The sequence below is a fragment of the Vombatus ursinus genome, unplaced genomic scaffold, assembly GCF_900497805.2.
Source record: "Vombatus ursinus unplaced genomic scaffold, bare-nosed wombat genome assembly UNPS02009770.1, whole genome shotgun sequence".
NCBI classification, from domain to species: Eukaryota; Metazoa; Chordata; class Mammalia; order Diprotodontia; family Vombatidae; genus Vombatus; species Vombatus ursinus.
The window spans coordinates 1,470,557-1,497,353 of NW_020949548.1; the positions used below are offsets into that span (position 1 = coordinate 1,470,557).

At 40.3% G+C, this 26,797-nt stretch overlaps 2 protein-coding genes across 6 annotated transcripts in view; one reads left to right on the forward strand and one right to left on the reverse strand.

Annotated features, from left to right (window-relative positions):
• The window catches only part of METTL15 (methyltransferase like 15), a 220,964-nt gene extending 217,206 nt beyond the window's left edge, over positions 1-3,758 (reverse strand). Inside the window, exon 1 of one of the 4 annotated variants that reach the window (XM_027852550.1) lies at positions 3,691-3,758. Coding sequence is in view for 1 of the 4 variants with exons in the window: in XM_027852546.1 (XP_027708347.1) it covers positions 2,756-2,887 (132 nt within the window). In the remaining 3 variants the exon portion in view is untranslated. Of the gene's footprint in view, positions 1-337; positions 431-718; positions 828-2,755; positions 3,011-3,690 lie in introns of those variants that run through there. The other 3 variants (XM_027852546.1, XM_027852547.1, XM_027852548.1) reach the window with 3 other exon arrangements.
• Positions 3,378-26,797, forward strand: part of KIF18A (kinesin family member 18A) — a 97,681-nt gene continuing 74,261 nt past the window's right edge. The window contains exons 1-8 of one of the 2 annotated variants that reach the window (XM_027852544.1): positions 3,378-3,434; positions 5,914-5,997; positions 12,284-12,376; positions 14,944-15,314; positions 17,724-17,881; positions 20,246-20,350; positions 21,017-21,127; positions 26,215-26,412. In XM_027852544.1, the coding sequence (XP_027708345.1) occupies positions 14,990-15,314; positions 17,724-17,881; positions 20,246-20,350; positions 21,017-21,127; positions 26,215-26,412 (897 nt within the window). In that variant the 5' untranslated portion in view covers positions 3,378-3,434; positions 5,914-5,997; positions 12,284-12,376; positions 14,944-14,989. The remainder of the gene's footprint in view (positions 3,435-5,913; positions 5,998-12,283; positions 12,377-14,943; positions 15,315-17,723; positions 17,882-20,245; positions 20,351-21,016; positions 21,128-26,214; positions 26,413-26,797) is intronic. The other variant, XM_027852545.1, reaches the window with a different exon arrangement.

Below are 26,797 nucleotides of genomic sequence, written 5' to 3' on the forward strand. Positions count from 1 at the left end.
AAAATATAGAAACAAAGAGGGGAGCGGGCAATCTTACTTTACTGAGAAAGGTTTTTTTTGTTTGTTTTGCTATATGACTGATACATTTTAAGGTAGCCAGTACTGAATAGTTCTGCCAAAAAATTTCACTGGGACACCTAAATTGCGCACTTGTCAAATAGTTCCGTCTCAGCTTAAAAGGGTGATTGTCCGTTAGAACCGGTGACAAGAGGCCTACACCTGAAGAAGACCTCAAATAAAATCTGGTTTTAGACTAGTTGTGTGATACCTAGCAGTCACTAAACGGCTCTGTCTGCCTTGGTTTCCTCATCTGTAAAATGGGGATAATAGCACCTACCTCTCAGGATTGTTGTGGAAATAAAATGTGCAAAGTGCTTCGCAAATCTTAAAGCGCTCTATACATGCTCCTATCATCATTACCATTACATGTGAGCTATACTTGGTGACTTTCCTGTAAACCTTTCCACAACTTGCGCGCTGCTGCTCCTCTCCCCCGGCCTTTTGCTTCATTTCTGTCCTAGGTGCTGTGCCTTTATTTCCCTTTCTCTATCACAAACGCCGGTAGGGCACCCGGCTACCCTCCACCCTGGGGGAGCAAACGGGGGTGAAATGACTTTCAGTGACTGCGGCGGGGACAGTGCGGCGCAGGCCCGGCCAGCCCGGGCGGCTGCGGGGCCGGGGGAGGGAGGGAAGCCTCGCCAGCCGCCGCCTTCCTCACCTGGGTAGGACACGAGGACTTATTTCCAGCTCAGTCTCTAACTGGCCTTTGCTCGGGCCCTGAAGGCCGAGCCCGGACCGAGCACCGGGCGAGCAGAGCGGCCGCTCGACGTGGCCCGCCCGGAGGGGAAGGCGACGCCGGGGGAAGGCGCCGAGGACGGACGCGTGGGCCCGGCTCCCCCGGCAACCAGCCGCGTCTCCTTTGGTTCCGGGGCCGCGAAGCCGCGTCCCCTCCTATGCCGGGCGTCGGAGCCGAGGGCCAAAGCCGGGCGCCCAGTCACCCGACAAACTCTCTTCGTAGGTTTTTGTAGCACTGCCAACTCTGAAGGGATCCGGGCTGGGGACAAAAGGGGACGACAATAACAGTAGCTTCTGGACTCTGAAAACCAGGTTAACGTGGGGAGAGTTGAGAGACGAAAAGTCTCCCGGGTTGGCCATCCTCCTTTGACACTGCACCAAGTCCTGGCGAGAAAAACAGACCGAGACCCCGGTAAATTGTCAAAAATTAATAGATTCGGAGCATGATCCTAGGACTCTAACATGTTACTTTTTAAAGCCGGCCAGTGCAACCGAGGCACACACAAAAAAAGGGATAAAGACGCACCAGCGTCCAGGCTAAACGATTTCTATATTGCCCCTACCAAAGACTAGCAAACTTCTCATTTAATTTCAAAGTATCAAAACCAAATGACTCATTCATGAATAGCTGGTTAGTGCAAGTGCATGAAAATGATTTTTAGGATTTTCTCCCATAAGGTCCTAGTGTTAGAAAATGGGTTTCAGTAGACCTGTTTAAAAATACTTATTTAATCTCTGTTATTTCCACACACCTTGCTTTCTCATCTTGGCCTAGTGACTTCTTTCAAGTTCCAGCCAAAATTTCACCGTCTATAAGAAGGCTTTTATTTCCTTTGATGCTACAACCTTCCCTCTACCTCCAATTTATCAGGTACATATCTTGTTTGTATATAATTAGTTTTATGTTGTCTCCCCCATTAGACTGGGAGCTCCTTGACAGTAGGGGCTGTCAGTTATCTTTTTTTGTATCCCCAGCATTTAGGTCTGTGCTTGGGACGTAGGGCTTAAAAATGCTTGTTGACTGACAACTTGAATCAGGCTTGATTTTATTGTGTAAGGAATGTAACCTAAATGAAGGCATCAACTCACAAAATTTAACAGAATAGTAAGAATGGCTCACAGTTCTGTAGCATTTTAAGGCTTACAAAGCACTTCACACATTATTTCACTTGGATAGCAGGCCAATATCATCAGGGTTTATAAGTATACAAAAGAGCTATTCTTTTCTCTGTTTATTAATACTATGAGTTAGCTAGATTTGGGTTTAAATTATGCCTCCTTCTGGCACATATTGTGTGACCATGGGCAATTGTCTAGTCCTGACCTGCTCTCCCACCCCCAATTCTGACTTTAACTTAGAAAAGTTACTCATCTGCATGTGTGGCAAGTTTGGTGAAATCACAGGGGCAGATCAAGAAGAAAAATAATTTTAATATGTGTCTTATTAGGACACATTTGCTCTATGTAGGAAAAAAACCAATCCTAATAAAAGCCTTTTATTCATATAGTTTTATCCATTTTGTGGCTGTTTTGCTACTTATACTCCCTAATTAACAAATACAAATGTCTTAATGAACAAGAAGAAAGGGTGCCTGTTTTACCACTGGTACACCCAAATAATACAAGAAGCGTTGTTACAAACGCAAGTGTGGCTGTTTTGCTGCTAACATGCCCTAAAAGCAAATACAAAAATATTAATAAAGAGAAAAGGATGACTGTTAGGATATTTATAAACCACAATTTTTAAAAGTACTAACAAATGGAACACATGACAAGCCAGATTAAGTGACTAGTAAAAGTACTTTTTTTTCCCAATTAAGATGTCACAGAAAGGAAATGCTTCCCAGTTGTGCCCCTTTAATAGCTCACAAATTTCTTACAAGTTTGTAAGAAAATTGAATTTGCACAGTACCCCTCTCAGCCCCGCTGACCCAGCGCTTAGGAACCGCTTCAAACTCACCGGGTTAATTTTTATGGTTTTTCTTAATGAGTTTAGGTTTATGAGGCTAGCTCGGATCGCGAAGTAAACAGCTGGAGAGGCCAGGCTGGGGAGGCGCCCGCTCAGGCGGAGCCCGAACCGGCCAATAAGCATTTATTTATTGAGCACCTGCTCTATGCCAGGTAAAAGACAGGCCCTGCCCTCCAGAGGCTTACAGTCTGATGCGGAGACTACACGCACACAACTGCGTACAAACTAGTCAAAGACGGGATAAATGGGCCCCTGAGGGTGCCAGGGAGCCGGGGCCGCAGGCCTTCAAGGGCAGGAGGCCCCAGGGCAACCTGCCCCAGAGACTGCAGCCCCCGCGATTCCTCGCTGGGGGGATGGAGGAGTCTTCCCTCAGCTCTAGCAGCTGCGCCTCCAACGGCCACCGCAAGGCCTGTCCAACCGCCGCCGTTGCCACGGCGACGCGAGGGGCCGACGGCCTCCCGCGCGGGCCATTCTACCTCGAATGCGGGCGCGCGCGGCTTCGCTCGGCGGGCGTGGTGACGTCATGCAGACGGCAGCCAATGAGGGGCGCCGAGGGAGAGACAGGCGTGCGTTTGAATCTGGAGTGAGGAGCGGGCCGATGTCGGCAGCCGGCGCGGCGACTGAGGCGACGGGGTCGGGCGCGGCCTCGGGGAGCACGGGCAGCAGTGGGGTGAGTAAGGGCGGGGGGCGGAGAGGCCGGGGCTGAAGAGGCCCGGGGCTGCCGCCGCTTCCCTCCCGGTGCCGCGATTGATCCCGCGGAGGGAGCGCCAAGCACCTTCCGGCCGCGGGCGAGGACCCCAGGCAGCCTTCACTGGAGTGGGGCTGGGGGCGGGGCCCTGGGATTCAAAACATACGCCCTCAGGGAGGGAAAGGTGCCCATACCCGGGGGGGGGTCCTCCCCCCCAACACACCTTGTAGTCAGTTACCTGGTGGAGGCTTCGCTTGGGGATACGAGTTCAAGTTCTGCTCTCAACCCTGGTTTGTTCATCTCCCAAATGGAGGTGGTAACAGCCCCTCCCTCACTGGTGGGTTTGAGGGACCGAGGAGGGGCTGCAGGGAAATGTGAGTCCTTATTGGAGGAAGGTAGTGAGAAGGGAAGGCCATTTGGGGATCTGGTGAGATCAAATTTTGGCGCGCCCTGCTTCTAGTGGGTGCTAAATAAATGTTTGTTCTCTTTCCCCATTGATGCTAAGAGAGCTGGCGCCAATGCCATGGAACAGCCAGCCGAACGTTTTAACTGAGAGTGCATTTTGGACAGAATAAAGCATTATGCATCTGCCTGTATTCCGTAATATTTGCAATAACATGCACTTATTAAGTGCGTACTGCGTGACAGGCGCAGTGAAAAGTGCCTAATCACTGAGGTTTTAAATACAAGTAAGCAAGACAGTCTCTACCCTCAAGGAGCTTACATACTAATATTGCAACAACAACAATAATAATAATAGCTAATAAGAACGGGCACTGATATATACCTTCTAATATGCCTCATTCAGCCAGTGCTTATTAAGTGCTTAATATGTGAAATGTTCTGTAGCTATAGAAAGGAAACAGACCATTCCCTCAAGGAGCTTACATTTTTCTAGAGAGTATAATAATGTGATTATAGTTTACACTTATCTGTTTAAAGATTGCCAACGCTCCTTACTTCCATTATCCTAATTGAACCCTCACAGCAACTTTGTAAAGTTGGTGTTAATCGGCATTCATATGCCCATCTTACAGATGAGGAAAGGAAGGCTCACTCACATAGATGATAAGTCAGTTTCCGTTATCTGTTTGTGAGTGTGTATTTTTAATTTCTCTTGTTGGATGTGGGGCAGCCTAGTTTAGAGAAGTTTTCCCCTTCTCCGGGAGGTGCTGGTGTGCTGGTATTCACAACCTTTCTTGTTGATCCAAGTGCAGGTTTGGGGGCAGGAGTAGGTGCAAGCAAATGCTTACTGTGTGCTGATGCACTCTTATCTTGCCTGGAACTCTTAGCCTTACTTGTCTTCTGGGAACAACTTTCACTGATGTATGTGATGTTTGACCCTCCCAGGAGTTTATCTGAGAAACAAGGTGGGAATGCCTTGCAACATTATTATTAAAAATGGATTTTTAAGCCTTTGAAAAAGTGTAGCTTACATTTTACAAAGCACTTTCTTCGTGTCAACCAAATGAGGTATATGATGTCATTGTTAAGCGGGGTGTCCCAAAAGTCTTAGGGTAACTTTAAACTCTGGTAGTTTTGAGTTGGTCTGTGTCATCATTCCCATATTACAGATGAAGAGCCTGACATTCACTCAAAGAGATCCGTGTGAGTTGGGCTGTGATGATGGTATGGTAGCTTGTACTTACATAGCTGGTACTGAGCTCATGACAGCCTTTCCTGGTAAAAGTTATACCATCCCCATTTTACTCAAGAGGTGATTTACCCACAATTGCTTGGCCAGTAAGTTTGTAGGCTAAGATTAACACTTCTCTGCTGAGTCCACATGTAGCACTCTCTCTGTAATGCCATACCAATAGTGGCAAAGGAGGCATTCAGACAAAGCATTTGGGTTTGGCATTGACTTGGTTCTTTGTTTTTGAGGGGGGGTTTGTTGTTTGTTTTCTGTTTTTTTGGAATATGAAGAGAGAGAGAGAACTCTATGCTCAGAGGATGAGAGAAGAATCTAGATCATAATTGGCTCGGTGAATAGAGCTCCAGGCCTGGAGTCAGAAAGACCTGGGTTAAATCCTGCCTCTGACATTCCCTAGCTGTGTCACAGAGCAAGTTACTTAAATTCTGTCTGCCTCAGTTTCCTCATCTGTGCAATCCCAGAGTTGTTATGAGGATCAAATGAGATAATAATTGCAAAGTATTTAGCACAGTGCCTAGTATGTAGTAAGTGATGTAGAAATGTTAACTATCATCATTATTACTATTGTTATTATTATTATCATCATCATCATCATAATCATAACTTTTGACCTGGAAGAGATTTTGGAGGTCATCTAGTTCCCAACCCCCTCATTTTCTGGATGAGGAATTGGAGACTATGATGGATGACATGACTTCCCCAAGGTCACACAGCAAGAAGCAGAGCTCAGATTTGAGCCCAGCTGTTCATCTCCAGATTGAATTCTCTCTCTGCTCTCCCGCTGTCCCATACTTGTCTGCCTTGAAGAGATGACATCAGAACTGAGCCTGAATGGAAGCTAAGGATTCTCAATTTGGAGGGACAAAAATGAAGAGCAAGTACATTCCACAGGTTGGGAACCCGCTCAGTTCTTTGTTGTCCTGTCATCCCTATGATAGAAGTATGATAATAGGAAGCCACGGGTGTTATCACGGGGAGATGGAATACCATCCCTGATAGTCCAGTTTACCTGGGAAAGATAGGCTGGCGCAAGACTGTAGACAGCCTTATGGGACTGGGTAGGGAACTTGTGCTTCTAGTCGAAACAAGCAGCCAACTTTTTAAGCAAAAGGGTGCTATGATCAGACCTGTACTTACGGAAGATGATTCTGACAGCGGATAGATGGATCAGAGTAGACGAAAACTGAAAGCAGAGAGAGAAGAGCTAGGACCCTCTCCCAGGCCAGTGCCCTTTCTGCCACTCCATGTTGCTAGGTGTTTTAAAGGACATTTTCCTTTGCCCACTCCTTGGAAAGAGCAGGCTTGATTGTCCTCCAGTTAGAAGCCTTAGTGTATCTTCCTTTCATTCACACATGTATAAAGGTTTGCACAAGCTAGACCCCTGCTTAGACACACAGAGTTCCCAAGGAGGTGACATGACTTCTTTGACAAGTGGTCTGGCCCTGGGGTCATCAGCTTGGCACAGGCCAACAGGTTCCTCTTGTCTGCTTTGTCTCATTTTTGTCACATTCAGTGCGATCTATGACTGGCTTCTGCCGGTGTGGAAGTTGTGCCTCCTTAACTCGTGTTGCCGTCCCTTATTTGTGTATATGCCCTCCCTTCCCTGCATCAAAGCTCCCTAAGAGCAGAGACATTCATTTTTGTCCTTGTATCTCCAGGGCTTTGCCAAAAATAACCGTGTCATGTTTCTCATAGAATTGAATTGTATTTGTTACTCAGACAAGAACTAGTGGAAATTCTTTGAATAGAAACATAAAAAAGAAAATAATGTGGTGAGATCTGAGCTATACTTGGGAAGAAGGCAGAGGGCTGGGAGATGGGATATGATGGACAGGGAGCAGCTAGAAGGTCAGTTTGACTGGCAGAGGAAGTACAGGAAGGGGTTAATAAGAATAATACTTGAAAGGGAAGTGGAATCCATATTGGAGAAGACTATGGCAGCCTGGGGATTTTGTATTTTATCCTGAAGATGATAGGGAACCACTGAAGTTTAGTGAGTGATGACATGACATGACCAGATAGGTATTTTAGAAATAGCAGTTTAGCAACTCTGTAATGCAGGATGGATTGCAAGGGGCATGACTGCAAGCAGGGGCGCCAAATAAAAAGGCATTGTACAGTTCCACGTGGGTGGTAATGAGTCCTGAACTGGAGGAGAGGCCGAATGGATGGAGAAAATGGAACAGGTGGCAGAGATGTAGAGGTAGAATTAATAAGACGGGGGAAGGCTCTGAGGGAAGAGTCAAGGGTAACTCCAGGGAGGCACATCTCTTGATTAGAAGAATGGTGGTGCCCTCAATAAAGAAGAAGTTTGGAGGAGTTTTAAGGGAAGTTAAGGCTGCATTGTAGACATATTGAGTCTGAGGTGCCTTCAGGACTTCCAGATGGTGATGTCAAATCAAATAACTTTTTTCTTAATCCTCATCCTTTTTGACCCTTCTTCAACATTTGACACTGCTGCCTACCCTCTTCTCTGGGTTTTCATGACACTGTTCTCCTTATTCACCTTCATTTCAATTCAATAAACATTTATCAAATACGGATATATGGACCAAGCACTGTACTAAATACTGGAGATACAATAAGAAAAAGAAAGTCCTTGCCTTCGAGGAGCTTATGATCTAATGGGAGAAATCAACACACAAAAGGAAGCTGAAAAAGAGAGGGATGGCAAGGGAGGATACCAAAGGGTACCCAACACTGTGACAAGCAGCGCTGCAGGTAGAAAGTAGAATGAGCTGCAAAGTCCAGCTTTAGCCTCATAGAAAGGAAAGCTTTGGGTGGAGTTGAATGCTCTACCCTTAAGCCCTCCTATCCTAGGGAAAGGTGGTTGGAGGGTACTTAGTACAGCATGATGAGATTTCTGGTGATCAGTTTATCCTGGGAGGGGTATTTTATGGGAGTTTTCCATCAGTCTCCTTTACTCATTTATCATTCCTGTTAAACCCTCTAATTATGACTGTACTAGGAAGCTCAGTCCTGGGCCCTCTTCTCTGTTCTCTATAATCTCTTACTTAGGTTCATTTGGGTTCCCATGGTTTCATTTTCTGTCATCATGCAGATGACTCCCAGATCTCTCTATCCAGCCCTGATTTCCAGTCCACATTACCAACTGCCCATTGGATATTTAGGATTAGATATCTATAGGTGTCTCAAATTCACTGTGTCCAAAGAAGAATTCATTATCTTCCTTTTTTCCTGACAACAAACTTACCCCATTTCCAACCTCCATCTTATTGTTGAGGACACCACCATTCTTCCAGTCACTCATGGGTCATTCTCATCACTTTACAATAGGTCATTCAACACAAATATCTAATTACTTTGGGCCAAATCTTGTCAATTTGGCCTCTCCAGTGCATCCGGAAAACAGCCATTTTTCTCTACTCACATAGCCACCTCTTAGTTCAGAACTTTATTATCTTTCCCATAAAAAATTGCAGCAGCTTCCTAATTGGTCTTCTTGCCTCTCTCTTCTAGTCTGTCTTCCACACAGGCACCACAGTGATTTTCCTAAAATACAGATCTGACCATGTCCCTCACTCCTACTCAGTAAAGTTCCACGTATCAAATATAGTGTGTTCTTTTGATATTTAAAGGTCTTCATGCCCTAGTAGCCCCATCCATCCACCTCTCCAGTCTGCTTTCACACTATTTCCCTCCCTGTACTTGGGACTGTAGCCAAACTGGGCTTCTTACTCTGCCTCACACATGTGGCAAAGCTCCATCCACATCCAGTTCTCTGTGCCTTGGCGCCGGACATTGTCCAAGCCTGGAATGCTCTCCCTCATCACCTCTGACTCTTGGAGTCAGTGGCTTCTTTCAGCACTTAACACAAGAGCTGTCTTCTGCAGGATTCCCTTCCTGGTCCCTGAATGCTAATGCCATCCCCTCCAGGTTAGCTTGTGCCTTTTTTGTGTGTGGCCTGTATGTGGTGTCACCTGGTCACCTGCAAGAGAATCATGAAAGTCAGGAACAGCTTCATTTTTGTCTTTGTACCTCTAGCACCAAAGTTCTGAAACGTATTAGGTGCTGAATAAAATGCTTGTTGATTGACTGAGCTTTCCATTCTCCTGTCCTGAAAATCTCCAAACTTTTCCATAGTCTCTGATCTACTCTTGCACATCTCTGGGCCACCTAGCTTCCCCACAAATTGATATTTCTAAAGCACAGGTCTGACCATATTACTCCCCTACTGAAGAACTTTCAATGGCTCCCTAGTGTCACCAAATTCCTTTGTTTGACATTAAAGCCCTTTCTAAACATATTTCCTATTTCCTAACCACCTCCATGCGCACATGCACACACAAAAACTTATCGACATGCTGTTTGCCATACACAGTATTTCATCTACTGCCTTCATCCTTTTTCACACAGGTTCTCTCTACCTCCTTACCTTCACCTTTTTGGAGTTCCTAGAGTCTTCCAAGTGCTACCTCCTATCTTTCTTGATCTCTTCTCTCTCCTCTACCTCCTTAATTATCTCCCTCCACCAGGGCAGGGGTGGGGGAGTTCCTTTGCATTTACTGTGTGTTGTGTCTTTGCAGTCCAAAATCCTTCAGCCATAAGTACTTACTGAGTTCTTCTCTTTGCATTACTGGTGACCAGGACAGTAGCTTTCTTATATAAGTGCTTAGTAGATTTTTGATGAGTGAATGAATAAATAAAAAGTTGCAGCATGATCTAGTAAGAATAACAGCAGGATGACTAAAGCACAAAATAAACTGAAGCTAGGAGGAATGCTAAGAAAAAGAACAAAATTAAATTATATGGTGTATTGCAGGAGTAGCGTAAAAGAAAGTATAGGACTGGCACTCAAGATGGTTAGTAGGATGTTAATAGACAATGGTGGGATTTGAATTACTCGATTCCTATTTTGATTTTGTTTTCTTTGCAAAAGAAAATTGTCTTTACTCAATTCCTATTTTGATTTTGTTTTCTTTGCAAAAGAAAATTATCTTTTGGGCACATAGTAGGCCTTAATGAATGCTTGTTGACTTGACTTGGTTAGAAAAATACTCAACAAAAGTGGCAAATAGAACATTGAAATCCAAAAGTCAATAGGGAGATTGTAAGAGAATATCTGATGACCTTTAGATGGTCTTTAATGAGTTTTGAGTTGCCAAGCGAGGAAGAACTACCTCTCAGAGCTTCTAGATACCTGTGATTCCTGAGTCAGTCTCGGTGATTGAAAGAATATCAAAAGTGGGAGAGGTGCTACAGGACTGGGCACGAGCAAAGGTTAACCTTGTTTCAAGAAAAGGAAGAGAAAGGATTGGATTCTGTTGGCTGGTCACCTTGACTTTGATTTTTTGACAAAATTATAGAAAGTAAAATTAAAGGTATGATTTGTAAACACTGAAAAAAGGAAGCAGTGATCACAAGCATCAATGTTGTTGTTGTTTGTCCTTCATTCTCCGACAGGACCAATGACATCAGGAGGGTGATGTCTTGACTGAAAGTTCATTGTATTTAAGTGAGGCAGGGTTGGGTAGTTTTGTTATGAATGCAACAAACCCTGGACATGTTCAGGCTGTAACTGAATGTTGTAAGATACTCACTGTGTTGGTCAGTTCCCTTTGTTAAAAGGGAGGATTCTGTGATCATGATGGAGGACATGTCATGTAAACTTTCTTTTTTTGGACAAGATTACTGCACCAGTTGGTGAGAAAAATATTACAGATATCCATTATTTAAATTTCAGCCAAGTGTTTGACAAAATTTTTCCTACTGTTCTTGTGGACAAGATGGAGAGCTGTCAGCTTTGTGACTCTATAATTAGGTGAATGTGTAGCTGGTTCGATGGCCAGACTCCAAGAACAGTCAGCTCAGAAATGGAGGTCTAGCTGATGTGTCTGTGCGTAACTCTGGGCTGCCAACGTTGTTTGTTGATGGCTTGCCTATCCAACTTGCAGGTAGCACAGAGCTGAGTAAGACGACTAGCATGTCAGCTGACAAGACACCAAAAGTTTTGGAAAAGTCAGGACTCAGGGCAGATTCTGTTGAGATGAGATTTAATAGGAAGAGTGTTTTGGAGGGAATTATTGTAGATTTGATGGCGTCTGAACCCTTCCATCTCTGAGAAAGATGGGCAGGTAAGTGGTGTGCTGGATGAAGTACTGGGCTTGGTAGGAAGACCTACCTCAGAGACTTACTTGCTCTGTTACCCTGGGCAAGTCACTTAACCTGAATGTGCCTTAGTTTCCTCATCTCTAAAATGAAAGGATTGGACTCAGTGGCCTCTAAGGGCCTTTCCACTCTAAATCTGTATTGATGTTGTGAACATACATTTCTGAATTTCTTACGAGTAATAATGTAACTTGCTAAGCACTAAGGAATGCATATTTAACTAGCACAGTAGCTTGGTAGCATAATCTGGAGGCAAGAAGACCTGAGTTCAAATCCAGACTTGGGCACATATGTGCTGTATAACCCTGGGTAAGTCACTTAACCTCTGCTTGCCACTGTTTCATAGCACAGACCTCCCAGGGTTGTTGGAAAGATCAAATGAGATAACTTTGTAAAATACTTAGCACAGAGGAGGTACTAGAATAAATACTAGTGCTTTTCTTCCTCCCAGAGTTACCCTTTGTCTAAGAAAATGTAAAGACTGATCTTTCAACAATAGACCAGTAATTCAGAACCTGCCACTATTAGGGACACTTCATTTGAGTGAAATTTTGTGAATCCACCTGTGTTCTTGACAGATCAATAACAGTATTGGGATTTTTATTCACCTTTTCACATTAGACATGATTGAGGATCAATTTGTGTATTGTAAGTCTAAACCAACCCAGGAATCCCTCCTTATTTCATGTATTCCAGCTTTCCAGCCTAAGAACCTAGGAATATCATCTCGTCCCGACGGTCCCTTTCTCAAAAACCTTTCATTGCATTTGCTTCCAGGATAAAGTCTAAAATCTGGACCAGCTTTATATGTCCAAACCTATCTTCTAATACTCATCAGAATCACCCCTGTCTCTAGCCTCCTTGTACCACATAGGTTGGAGTTTAATTGTGGGTGTCTTTGTATTATTTCTATTGAACTATTTTATTTGTGTATTCTTTGATTCCCTGTTAAAAGTTATCAGCTCCTTTGGGGGCAGAAATGGTATTATTAATGCTTCTTTTCTATTCTTCGCTTCCTGCTGAACCACCTCCCACCCCACCTCCCCAGCACCCAGCACCCAGCACCCAGCACCGTGATGAACATAAAGTAGGGTTGAATGAATTCTAGTTGGAAAAGAAGACATTAAGCAGAGATTACTTGGTAAGTAGAAAACTTTCCTTTTGATGTTTATTATTTACAAGCTGATCTTAGTCTCCTGGAAGATAACTGAAACTCAGTTCCCTAGGTGGGATTTGGAAGGTATTAGAAACAAAGGAAGCAAATGTGTCTCTATTCTGGGGAAGGAGAAGGCATTTACAAAAGCAGAAGAAATCCAAACTCTCCTAAAATTGGCTCTTGGAATGACAATAACCACTTCTTTCCCTTCCTCCCTTCCAGTGAGGGTACTGCTATCTCATACTCACATTTATGTTTCAAAGCTAAAAGCTGAAGGTTACTGATACCCTCTGAGATAGTCAAGTCTAGGAGCTTGTTTTGAGGAACTTCCTCATTTTGTCCTTGGGCAGCCAGCCAGCCCAGGCCCCACATCTACAAAACATCCCAGGGGATCCTACCCAACCTAGGGTAGGATTTTCTCTCTCCTAAGGACACACAGGCAGAACCCTCATGTGTCTGAGCCCAGCAGCCCAGGATAACAGGGAGATACAACAGTGAGGAAGGGGACTGCATAAAACAAGATCCCTGGGTCCTTGGCCTTTCTCAGGCCTGCAGTTTGCAGTCTCCAAGCCCTAAGAACTTACCTGTGTATGAACAGGCTGGCCTGTATTCTCACAATGCTCCCATTTCTCCTTGTTGCCTGTGGTTGTATATTCCACGTGTCTTTCACCAGCTCCCCTTGGCTTTTTTTTTTTTTTTTACCCATAGTTTCTGGTTCCTAGACACTTAAAGCGGTTGACTGTGACCTTTTATGAAGGGCACAATAATCTTTTATGGGATGGAACTCCAAAAAACCTTAGCTTATTCAATTTATTGTTATCTTAGTTAATAATAGTCCCTCTGAGCGAGAGACACAAGGTTTCTCTTTGTGGGTAAAAAAAACATGTTTTATTGCCAGGTCATTAAACATCCTGCATGGTCTATTCAGAGACCTTTTTTTTTGTAACTTTCTAATTCTCAGACATTTTCTACATCATTTGACTTGACAAATATTCATTGAGCACTTATGTGAATGTGATGTGCTAGGCATTGGCGGAGATGCAGAGATCTGTAAAATGGCACCTGTTTTCACATGTCTGCAAATAAATAAAATTCATCTAAGTGCCTATAACAGAAGTATACGAGACTCTTGGCTCAAAAGAGAGAAATCACTTCAATCTGAGGTTAAGTGAAATTTTATTCTACTATGGCCTCCCTTGCCTTTTCCTGGCTTTTAGTCCAACCTCCTTATTTTTCAGAGGAAGAGACTGAGGCCCACAAAAGATAATTGCTCTAGGTCAGGTAGTTTGTAAGTGTCAGAACTGGAGATCAGTCTTAGGAGCTTTGATGCTAAGTTCAGAACTACTTCATCAAACCACTCTGAAACTGATGGCCTAATGGCATTGTTGATCACTGACCAGTAATGTACTTAAAATAAATTTATGTGTCAGAACTCCATAGGAAATGCAGAGTTATACCATGATAGTTCTCATTCTGTGTCTTCAGGGTTCTGGTATTATTTCCAAAATCTTGTCAGCTTAGTTCTGATTCTTGGGAACTATTTGTATCTGAGAGCCAGGCAGGGGCAGTTTGGTCATAACCCTTCTCTGATGTCTAGAGGTCACCTACTGAGTTCTTTTTTCCCTACAAAAGGTCAAGACATCAAGGCACTTCTTTGCTCTCTTCAAATCACACCTGACTGAAAGGTCCTACTATACCTTCATCTCAAATTCAAGTACTTCTACTGTCTTGGTGAAAAGAAATAACAAGGACTTTTAGTAGTGGCTTAACCATGATTTACTAGACTCTCAGGTTTTAAACCTGAGGTTCTTAACCCATATTGTGTCAAGGACCCCTTTGGGAGTCATTGTGAAGCCTACATACCCTATCTCAAAATGTTTGTAAATGCATGAAATATGAAGGAATAGGATTATAAAGGAAATCAATTATATTCAAATACAGTTATCAGAATATAAAAAACAAAAAGTTCACAGACCTCAGGTTAAGAACCCTTTCGTAGAAGGTCTTGAGTTCAAACTGAAACTAAGCTAATAAGGGGTTTACCTAATCATTGTAACTATCACATCTTAAGTACTACAGGGTGAAAGTGGTTATTATGTAAAATTGTACATATCCATATAACTGGAAAAGTCATGGACTTGACCTTTTTCAACTTTCTTTTTTTTTTTTTTTTAGAATTGTAAAATACAAATACAAGCTATTGCTTGAATGTTGACCCATTAGTTTATCAGAGAAAGCCCAATTATTTTATATAGTAAGTGGTGTTGGAAAACAGAAGTCTTAAATGACTTTATATGATTATGCCACAATGAAATTAACAGCCAAAAGAAATGATCATTGTGGAATTCCAGTTGAAGAAAAAGGATTCTGTGTATTAGCCATACTTTTGATGCACAGTGTAATGTATGTGATTAATTTGATCTCTTTATCTCACCCATTACTTCTATAGCCCTATGCATAAAATATGTACTTAAATGTTTAAATCAACAAAGTAAAAAAATAAAGTATCTTGTTACTGATCAGAATCTCCATGTGTTGTTGTTAAATTTCAGAGAAATCGGGCATTCAATTAAACAAAAGAAGCAAGATAAAGTAAAAATGTCAGTCCCCCAAGAAGATGTGTGTAATCACATGAAAGTGGTTGTTCGTGTGCGTCCTGAAAATCAGAAAGAAAAAGCTATTGGCTTTTATAAGGTGGTTCATGTTGTGGATGAGCACTTACTGGTCTTTGATCCAAAAGAGGAAGAAGACAATTTCTTTCATGGGAAGAAAACTGTAAATCGAGATATTACAAAAAGAAAAAGAAAGGACCTTAAGTTTGTCTTTGATGCTGTTTTTGATGAAACTTCCACTCAGTGTCAAGTTTTTGAACATACCACCAAGCCTGTGCTTAATAACTTTTTAAATGGTTATAATTGCACAGGTAATCTAACAGTTTTGACTTCATTTTTTCTATCAGTCTCACCTGTATGTTTTCAGTTACCTATTAGCCTTTTTCCCAAATATAATGAATAGAAAAATGCATATATGCTAAAGTTGAAGCTAAAGTAACACAGTTGGTTTTATCTATAGATTTTAGACTATTTTTCTGAAATGAGTAGCTTGCTGAAATGTTGGCAGTTTATGATATTTTTAGTTTAACATGTGAATGTGAAAATTATTTACATTTTCATAACTTAAACTTAATAAATAGTTTCCTCCAATTTTCATTTCCTAGCCCTATCTTTGTATATAAAGATGCCTTTAGATAAGGTATTAGTCTGCACTTGACGCTTTCAGAGAAGTCACTTGGGTTGATACTGTGGTTCAGCTAACAATTCCAGTCTCCCACAGGACACTCCCATCTCCCAAGTCTTCATTTGTGACTTGGCTGTCCCCCGTAAGAGGCGTGTCTCTCACCTCCAGCTCCTGGCTTCCTGCAAGACTCAGCTCAAAGTCCATCCTCCACCAAAGGGCTTCCCACCCCACTCCTTAACTGCTAGTCTATTTCCTCTAAGATTACCTTCTCCTTACACTCTCTATGCCTTGTACATAACCTTCTTGAGAGTAGGCACCATGTTTTTGCAACTCTTTGTATTGATGATACATTCAGTAAAAACTGAATTGCTTGTTCACCTAAGTAAAGCCCTTGTGGTTGTCTGGTGTAAGAAAATTCCATGATGACTAAGCAAAACTAGCTGCGATGTAGTATTTTAAATTTCTCTCATTTTTCATTTTTTCATTTTTTATAATGAGTGTCTCCCCTAGGACTTCTTTAGGGCACACCTAACCTCGGTTAGTTTTGTTTTGTTTTAAGGATTGTGTTATTGCAGTAACAACAAAGTCTCCATCCTATCTGAGAGTTCTGTTTCAGGAGTGTCTTAGTATATTTCCAAGGTTCATTATGGTGGTTTTGGGCCACCAGTTACGCAAAAGCATTTAATTAAGATGAAGACAGTATAAATGTCAAGAAAAAAAAGAAGTGAATAGACCCATTCTTTATTGCCCATATAGTAGTGAATGTAACCACATATATCTTGAGGCGGTAGACAGAGACCAAGCTGCCTGGAAGACAGAACTAAACTTTCCAGGGAAAACTTAGAGAGGGAAGCAGAGAGATTTCCCCTCCTACATTGGAGGACTAATTGAACTAATATACTTAGTATATTCCCATTTCTTCTCTTGTGGGTTTCAGTGTTCAGCACTGACACCTGCTACGTTCTTGGGAAGGCTGGAGGCTGCTCACACCTCTTGGCTGTGCCTTGTGCTCATTGTATTTCACCAGAGACTCATGAGTTTAAGGATGCGATGGCAATGTGCTCCCTCTCCATCTTTCAGTCTCCAACTCAGCAGCTGAAGAATACCCTAGGACTCTGCATGCTGAGGTCAATGGCCTCGTGATGACAATTTACTTGTCTAAGCGCTTGTGTTTCCCCATCATACCCTCTGTCTTCATAATTTCATGTTTTTGCCACCTCTTACATCTCCACATCTAGATGTAAGGTCCCATAGAAATCTATCATCCTGGACCTTTCTCTAGTTAACACCAGCAACCCCACCTTGTCATTCTAGGGGCAAAAGCTGAAGTGAAGAGGTTCCATTAAGGATATTTTGTCTCTATTAATAATATATTTCATTGTTCTCTTTAGTCTTTAATCATTCTGAAATTCCATACTCCTTACTTTAGAGCAGATACACTTTTCTTCTTTCAACAGTTAAATACTGCTTCTAGAAATTTTCTTAATTCCTATTTCCTCAGAGGACAAATCTAGAACATATTATAATTATATTTTTATAATTATATATTACAATACAGCATAATATTATTATTATAATTATAATATATTACATTATAACATTAAATATGTTATAATTATATATTATAATATTAATTGTAATATTGAATATCTTGAGACATCTTTTTCAGCATTTTCTTCCAGCTTTCCTAAAATTTGTCCTTAGAGTCCTTTTCCTAATCTGCTTTTCGTGCTTTAAACTCACTTCTTAAACTGTGGGTAGCATTGAAGGGGTCGAGAGTGGAAAAAGTTTAAGAAGCCCTGATTTAAAGAATGGGTAGGGTTTTTTTTGTTTTTATTTTTGTTTTTTTAATAAATACTTTCCACCAGAATTTATTCAAAACTGATTTTTTTCCTCCTCTGTATGTGTCTTCACAACTAGCCAAATTCATCACCAGATAATACGTTTAATTTTATATCAATGATCTGCACCCTCTCCTTCCTGCCCTTTAACTTTCCCCTCCAGAGAAAACAAGACTTTCAATTCTTCTTCCTAGGACTTGTGCTTTATCATAACGATGATCTTTTATTCCAAAAACCTTTTTCTGAAAATTTAGTGCTTGCTTATGGTGCAACTGGAGCTGGGAAGACACATACAATGCTAGGATCACCTGAAGAGCCTGGAGTGATGTATCTGACAATGTTAGGACTTTATAAGTCCATGGATCAGATTAAAGATGAGAAATTATGTAGCATTACAGTTTCTTACTTAGAGGTAAGTAGGAAATCATTACTTTTTTAGAATAATTCGGTATGCTTGTAAATTGTCTAGAAAAAGCTCTATGGAGGTCTCTTTTTTTTTTTAATAGTAGAATTTTGTTAAAATAAGCCTAATAAAGCTTCATGATTAATTTTTTTTATAACATCTGCAGCGTCCTGCTAATTCTACAGACACTTCATCCACACTCCTCTCTTTATCAAGCTTTTCTTTTTCAATAGCTTTTAAATTTGATTGCTGATTAATTTGATTTGATTTTGATTGCTTTACCATCTATGAATAGAACATAGTTGGTATGCAAATATTTCCCTATTTTGCAGGGGTAAAGATGTCTCTAGAATGTATGCTGTCGTGAAAAGAAATCAGAGATATCCTCTGTTTTGCTTAAAATCTCATTCCCAGTCTGTAGACTCTAGACATTAAAACAATGTGCAAATATTCCAGAAGGAGGTAGCAAAAAGAAGTGATATTACTAAGTAGGAAAAGAGAAAACTGAGGGGGGAAGAGTGAAATGAGAAGGTGTTATACCTTTCCTTAAGTATTATGAGAGAGGTATTTGGCTCATTGCTTGATCCAAAAGGGTTAGAACCATGAGCAGGTGAAGTTGCAAAGATGTAGATTTAGGGTTGACCAAGTGAAAATCTTCATAAAAATTACAGCTCTCCAAAAGTGGAATGATCTGTCTCAGGAGGTGGTGGGTTCTCTCTGCTGAAAGGCCTCAAGTTCAGGGTACATGACTTTGCAGTGGTATCACAGAGGCAATGTTAGTCACATTGAGGTCAGAACAGCTGTTATCTGAGATGTCCTCTCAACGTTGAGTTGTTTGTGTGTGGCCTTTTCTCCTTAATGAGTTTTTCAGTTTTGGTTTCTGTGTTTCTGGTGAGTTGATTGGGATACTTGAGGTGAGGAGGTATGAAATATCAGAGCAAAAGATTGATGAAGAGCTCTGATCTTTGTCCATTGTATCAGGGACTTAGTGACATAGTCGTTTTTTGGGTTATTCATCATAAGAACCTTTGAATCAATGGCGATGTGAGCCATTTTAAAGATTGCAGAAATCAATTTTTTATCAAGTGAGATACTTTGTTATAGTGATATGAGTTTTTCATCTATAAGTTTCCATTTTTCAATCCCAGTTTGGGTAATTAGTAAAACTATAGAATTAATAGTTTCTTGAAATCAAGGTAACCTGTTTAGGTAGAAATGTTATCATTGGAAAGAATGCTACATTTGGACTTTATCATCATGGGTACAAAGGTGAGTTCTTCCACTTGGTCCTGGGGTAATCTTGGAAAAGTTACTTCTCTCTGGGACTGACTATATGTCCTCAAATAAAGGACTATACTAACTGACTCTTGAGATTCCACCTCCAAATCTTATGATCTTAGCCTATTAATGCGTTTTCCAAAATTGGTTTTAAAAACAAACAAAAAACTTTGAAGTGCCAAAATACAGAAATGCATTTTCTTTAGTGGACAAGAATCCAGGCTTGCATGTTAGCACCTGTTATCAGCTCTATCACCTTGAGCAAACTGTCATTTTGCTTACTTGTAAAATCAGAAAGTCAGACTCCCTGAGCCACCCTAAGCCTCTTCCAGCACACAAATTCTATAATTATTTAACTTGTCTAAGATTGTTTCCAAATTTGAAAGTTGAAGATTGTGTGTTTTCTCTTGAAATTAATGTTAATACTAAATTCAAGAAAGAAAAAAAATAAGTTTTAGATGTCAGATTATAGATTGACCACTCATTTTTATACCCTCAAATTCATGATTTATTGCACTGTAAACCACTTAAGTCTCCAGATGCCCTCTTTTGCATGGCATAACAAGCAATAATAAACAATAAGTAGTCCATAAATATTTATTCGGTGCCTACTACGTGCCAGGCATTGTGCTAAGTACTGGGGATACAAATAGAAAAAAGAAAAACAACCCCACCCAAATGTGTCACGGCTCTAAAGCTGTCCACCCCCCTTTTATTCCTGCAAACAGTAGTGATATGTCACTGACTGTTGACAGGATATAAATTAGTCTGTGGTGACTTTAGCTTTAATTTTAAATTGTAAACCAGTAGCTCAATGTCATCTTCATAAGGGAAAGGTGTCAGTGTAAGACCATGAAAGTGGGATGAATGGAAATAAGATTTTTTTTTCACCAGTCGTGGAGGGTGGGAGCAAGTAAATGGGCCCCAGTTTAAAGTAAAAAATCTTTTGGGGGATCTTTTTATGCTTAAAGATCAAGTTCTATGCTTAGGTACAAAAATGTCTTAAAAGAGTATTGATATTTCTAACTTGACAAGTCATAAGCTGACAGTATGTTTTAATCAATACTAAGCAATTATTTCTGTTTGTGTTTTAAGGTATACAATGAACAGATTCGCGATCTTCTAACAAATTCAAGGCCACTGGCTGTCCGTGAAGATGCACAAAGAGGGGTGGTAGTTCAGGGATTAACATTACATGAGGTATGTAGAGTAAACTGGTTTTGTTTTAGTTAGAATGATAGTAAGTGCAGTTTTTAAAGCACCATCCACCAGTTCCTTTTTGTTTTCCATCTATTTTCCCAAGAAAAAAAGGAAATTAGTTTCAAAAATGAAATATAAAAATTCTAATTAGTGATGTACACTTTGATTTATTTTATGTTGCCACAAATAAAATGCAAATTAGTTTTAAATATGCACACAATAATATAATTTCTTGTTCTTTTTCCAAAACGAGATTTATAAATTCTTTGAAAAGGGAGCAGGTTTTAATCTATAAACAGGTTGCCTTGGACAAGTTGCCTAACCACTCAAGCTCAATTTTCTCATGTAAGAAATGAGTGTAATGGATAAAATTAGCACCAGCATCCCTATCGATTTTAAGATTATAGTAAAGTATCTTCAGCACTAGGGACCTCCTCTGTGTCCTCCCACAGACCCTAAGGCACATTTACAGAAAGCAACTTCGTTTAAATTTATGATTTTTTTTTTTTTTGCAAAACCTTAGAAAACATAAAGTGCTGCCGATTCGTTTTATAGATGAGGAAATTGAAACAAAAAAAATAAGTCCCTTTCCCAAGGCCACAGCATTTATTTTGAGATTCATTAATAAAAAGTTAATTTATGAATGCTTCTTTTCCAAAACTCTAGCCTAAAACCTCTGAGGAAATTTTACAGCTGTTGGATGATGGAAACAAGAACAGGACCCAACACCCTACTGATGTGAATGCTACCTCCTCTCGTTCCCATGCTGTTTTCCAGGTAAAATGAGGTGAAGATATCTCAGTACTGATGTCCCAAGTATCACGGTGTTTAAAATGCTACTCTGAAATTCTTTAAAACTTAAGTAGCTAAATTTTCAAGTTAATGGATTAGTAGAATATATTCTTTATGCGCAAAGGGAATCCATTCATCTAAATCCTTTTCCACTTATAATTTAATGCGTTCTGAAACACCTAGTAGACATTACCATAAACAATACTTAGCATTCAAATGATATGACATAAAAGTTCTGATTTCTGCCTTTGTCGGACTCCAGTCTCAGTGTTTGTTTTTCTTCAAGATCTTTAATTGGTAAAAGGTATTTGAGCTCTGTTATAAACTTTTGGTGTTACTATTTGAAGGAAATCCACTCTGTAATTATAGAGAGATTATTTGCTTTACTTGATAATATATTGCCCATATGATTCCTTTAAATGGCAAGATTCTCTAGTGTTATTAAAATATAATTTAATAGATATCACTTTTCAGAAATAAAACTTCAGTAAGAACTGGTACTTATAATTATGTCTATTGTTGCATTTCTAAAAATATGTTAATATCTAATGAAATTGTAGTAAATATTTGATTTCTGTATCATATTTGAAAAGAAAAATATTTGTTAGTAATTAACTCCCCACTTATGGTAATTAAACTATTAAAAAAAATTTAGCCTACAGAATTTGAAATAAACATTTCATCATTTCCACTTTTATTCTTTCCTATTTGGCTTAACAAAGAAGAAAAAATATATACTCATAATGTTAAGACTCCCATTGACTATATCTGCCCTGCATATACATTCTTATGAAAACTTAACATGAAGTTTAATAAGGAGAGATTATTTTATCCTCATTGGTGTGCCTTTGCCTGTATTGTATTAATTTTTAGATTTGCTACCAGATTTCTTTCCCTCGTGAGCATGGGTGCAAAGTCTTGTCTAAGCACTGGAGATACAGACAGACAAGCCAGACCATGGTGGGGAGCCTGTGATCTTGGGGCTACAGGTTCCCCACCCATGAGCTGGACAGTCCCTGTTCTTAAGGCCTCACATTAGCTCTCAATTTAGTCGTGATTTCAGGAAATACTTCCTGACACTTAGTGCTGTCAGAAGTGGAGTGGGCTGCCTTGAAAACACGGGGGTTTGCTTCCTCTTTGTCATTCTTCACACAGTTCTAGATGAACTCTTTTCAGGTATGGCTCAGAAGGGATTCTTTGTTAGTCACTGGCTGAATAATATTGTCTTAGATTCTCTGGTTGTGAACCCTGAAATTTCCCTTCCCAGTTATCATCTCCTAGCCTTTCATATGTCTCTGCCCCAGAGTCTTGTATTTTCAAAGTTAGTAGGGAGCTTAGTTGCAATCTAGTCTCACCCATGTCTTCTATACCATACCTAACAAATGGCCATCCAGTGTTTTCTTGAAGCCCTCCAAGGAGAAACGAACCACCATTTCACTGTTGGTAGCTCTAAGTGTTAGGAAATTTGTCCTGACATTGCAACTAAATTTGTGTCTCTTCAGCTTCCTCTCAGAATTGTCCTAAGTTCTGTCCTCTCGGACCAAATAGAATAAATCCAGTCTTTCTTCAGATCACACTCTTTCAAATTCTTGAATACAGCTGCTATTCCACTGCTCTTATCCCTAGCTAAACATCTCAGTTCCTTCACAGAATCTTATATATCATGAACATTGTTTTTCACCCTTCTAATTTCCCTTCAAACACTCCAGCTTTTCATGTTTTTTAAATGCAGTAGCTAGGATTGGACATCATCATCATCATCATCATCATCATCATCAAATGTGATCTGACTGTTCCCATAACTTAATGATAGTAATACCTTTTTCCCAGTCCCTTGGTATCTCTTAGCACAGATCAAGATCACATTAGCTTTTCAGTTACCTGGTTCTGTACAGGTTGTCTCCCTATTAGAATGTCTGCACGTTGAAGGAAGAGGTAGGTTTTTGCCTTTCTTTGCATCCCCAGTGCTTAGCACTGTACCAAGTGAGTGCTTATTGACTGACTGCCATGTCATAACTTTGACTTATATATAGAGCTCTCAGGTCATTAAAAATCCTCTATCTTTTCAACACTAACTGCATCTTAGCCATGCAGCTTGATCATTTAACTTAAGTATAACACTTTACATTTATACCTCTTAAATTTAATTTTATTCAGTTTAGCCTAGCGTCATAGCCTAAGATATTTTTTAAAATGCAGTGTCATCCAGTGTGTTAGCTATTCCTACTTAGTCTTGTGTCATCTACCAATTTATCAAATTTCTAATCTTTATCTTCTTCTAATCGTTGATAAAAATATTAATGGGCACAGGACCAAACAGCTCCATAGGGTGCAGGATGATGTTGAACCCATCAATGACTACTCTCTGGATCTAGCCATTCAACCAATTCCTAATTTATATTATCATATGGCAGATACCTCTCCATCTTTTCACCAAGAGAAGCTTTGCCAAGTGCTGTATGAGACTCTAGGTAAAATATATCTCTTACAGTCCCCTGATCAAGAAGCCTAATAAAAAGAAATTAGATTAATCTGGCATGAACTGTTGGTGATAAAACCACACCAGCTTTTTCCTTGCCCTTCCCTTTTCTAAATGTTCACTAACAGGCCCCTTATTAAAAACCCTCAAGAATTGTTTGCCGCCTCTGTGTGCTTCTCTTTTTTGGAAATAGGGCCATTTACCTCTCCTGTTTTCAGAGATTACTGCCAGTAATCGTATTCACCAGTTTTTAGTACCCTAAAAGGTACTTCATCTGGTCCTGGTGAACTTGAACTTAGCAAAGGATACCTAGTTCTCTTACTAACTCCTTACTACTAAATGGTTAATTGATTGATTTTGGCTATCAACTTCCCTTTAGCCATTTGTGTTTTTTCCTTTTGAGTCCAGAAATTATTATTCCTAGCAGAGAAAAAGAAATAAAATATAAGCATTGAGCAGTTTTGTCTTTTTTCCATCACTATCAGCTATCATCAGCCCATCTTCCTGGGGCAGTAATAGCCCTTCCTTGAACCTTCTATTTTCCCCAATAAAGCTTTAACCCTTTTTGTTATTTTTCAATTTCCTTAACAACCTACCTCTTTTTGAGCTTTTGTGTGACTGATATGGTTAATGTAGGACCATACCATTAATCCTCTGATTGCATTTTCTCTACGTGCCTTTTCAAAACTCTTAAATTTGTTGGTGAGTTTCCCGTGAACCATAGCAGCCTTGTTAAACAGCTTCCATTTTCTTCATCCTTGGAATTATTTTCCTTTTTGTCTTTAGAATTGCATCCTTTTCGGCTCTCCTGGGCCTCAGCAGAATTCTAATCCTTGGGACTCTGCCTGCCTCTTCCTCTGAACGCTTTGAAAACTTTTCTCTAAAAGTCTGTGATGTGTATCAGGTTGTTAGTCCCACCATGATGATCTTCAGACTCTGATAACTTAGTGTTTTCTCAATCTGTTGTCCCTAGTCTGCCTCACTTTTTTTTTTTATAACCTTAACCATAATTAACCCATGCAAATATGGTGAACCTTCCTCCTCCAATCTGTTTCCCCCTTGTTCTTCTACCACTGCCAAATCTTACAAATTGGGCATAACATCTTGTACTGATGCCCTTTTCTCCTCTCAAATGACAACTCTCACTTCTTGTCCCAGCTCTCTTTCTAGCATCTTTCCTTTCTGCTCTATAGTCTACACAGCAGCAAATACTACTTTTCTAAAGCTCAGTTTGTGACACAGATGTCACTTTTCTTCTAAAAATCCTTTGGGTTTCCCTGTCATTTTGACTTAGCATGGGAGGTCATCTGACTTCTGGCACCAGCCCACCTTTAAAGCTTCTTTCATATACTGTACATTCCAGCTAAATTGAACCACTCTCTAGTTCCTTGACATGCTGCCACTCCACTTTGGCCATTCCCGCAAGCTATCTGCATTGTTTATAAAGGATCCCCTCTGGGGCAGCTAGGTGGCACAGTGGATAGAGCACTGGCCCTGGAGTCAGGAGGACCTGAGTTCCAATCTGGCCTCAGACCCATAATACTTCCTAGTGTGTGACTTTGGGCAAGTCACTTAACCCCAATTGCCTCACTTAAAAAAAAAATCTAGTCTAAGGATCCCCTCTTCATCTCTTCTTCTTAGAAGCCTTATAGTCACCTCCAGGCTCACCTCACATCAGGGTTGCTATAAAGCTTTCCCAAGATCCCCCACTTGTGAGAGCACTTTCTCTTCAAACTGTCTTTACTTATCTAGTGTGTTATATTCCCTTGTCACCCTCAACCCCTAAGTAGAATGAGGGCTCCTTTAGGGCAGAGACTTACTCTTATCTTTGCATTCCCAGTTACTCTAGCACAGTGCCATGCACTTAGTAGGTACTTAATAAATGTTTGTTGAATTCTAGTCCAAGAAGTCCTAGCAACATGAATAGCAGTTATTTTGCCCTTATTTGAGGTCTATGGTCATTTTATATGTGGTGCATATACATAAAGTTACTATCACACTATTACTAGTAAGGTTTTTTCTATTTTTATTAATTTTGATAATGCTGGAAAAAAAATGCCTTGCATTTTCATTTGCTTAAAGCTGATAAGTATTATTTAGTTGAACCTTATACCCTCTCCTGTATCTGTGACCCAGTGATACTGGTCTCTTTGCTGTTCCCTCAAACCCTATACTCCATCTCCTAATTCCAGACATTTTCCCTGGCTGTCCCCCATGCCTGGAATGTGCTCACTCCTCATCTCTGCCTCCTGGCTTCCTTAGCTTCTGAAATCCCACCTTCTACAGGATACCTTTACCATTCCCTCGTACTCTTAGTACCTTCCATCTGTTGATTATTCCCAATTTATCCTATGTAGCCTTTGTACATAGGATGTTTATATATTTGTACATAGTTGTTTATATGTTATCTCCTGCATTAGACTGTAAGCTCCTCAAGGACAGAAACTGTCTTTTGCTTTTTTTTATCTCCTTAGTGCTTAGCAGAGTGACTGTCACAAGGTAGGTACTTAATGTTAATTGACTGACATTGATTTTTATTCATTGCATTTCACTTAACTTTGTGTGATTTTTTTTCTCCTGTATTTTACAAAAGATTTACTTACGACAACAAGACAAAACAGCAAGTATAAATCAAAATGTTCGTATTGCCAAAATGTGTCTCATTGACCTGGCGGGATCTGAACGTGCCAGTGCCACAAATGCCAGAGGAAGCCGTTTTAGGGAAGGCGCAAACATCAATCAATCACTTTTAGCCCTTGGAAATGTCATCAATGCCTTAGCAGATGGGAAGGTTGGTACTGTGGACATATGTCTTGCACAAAGAATTTATAATTTCATGATAAAAACAATGGCCCCATTAACTGCAAAGTACACTACTTCATTCCCAACACACTTTCAAGAGGATAAACAGATTTTTACATATGGTTCTCTTCCCTCAGAGTATAATCTATTATTATATACATTTTCAATTTTCCATTCTCTTATAATAGGTATTGATTTAACTAAAGGTAATAAATATCAGCATATATGCCTTATATAGAATATTCTTCATCCTGGAAGAAATCTAACTAAAATGTATAAAACCCTTAACTTTCATGAAAAAGGCCAGAACTGGCTAATTTTGAAGGAATAAAACCTTTAAGGAGATTAATATTTGTTAACATTTTATCTCTCAT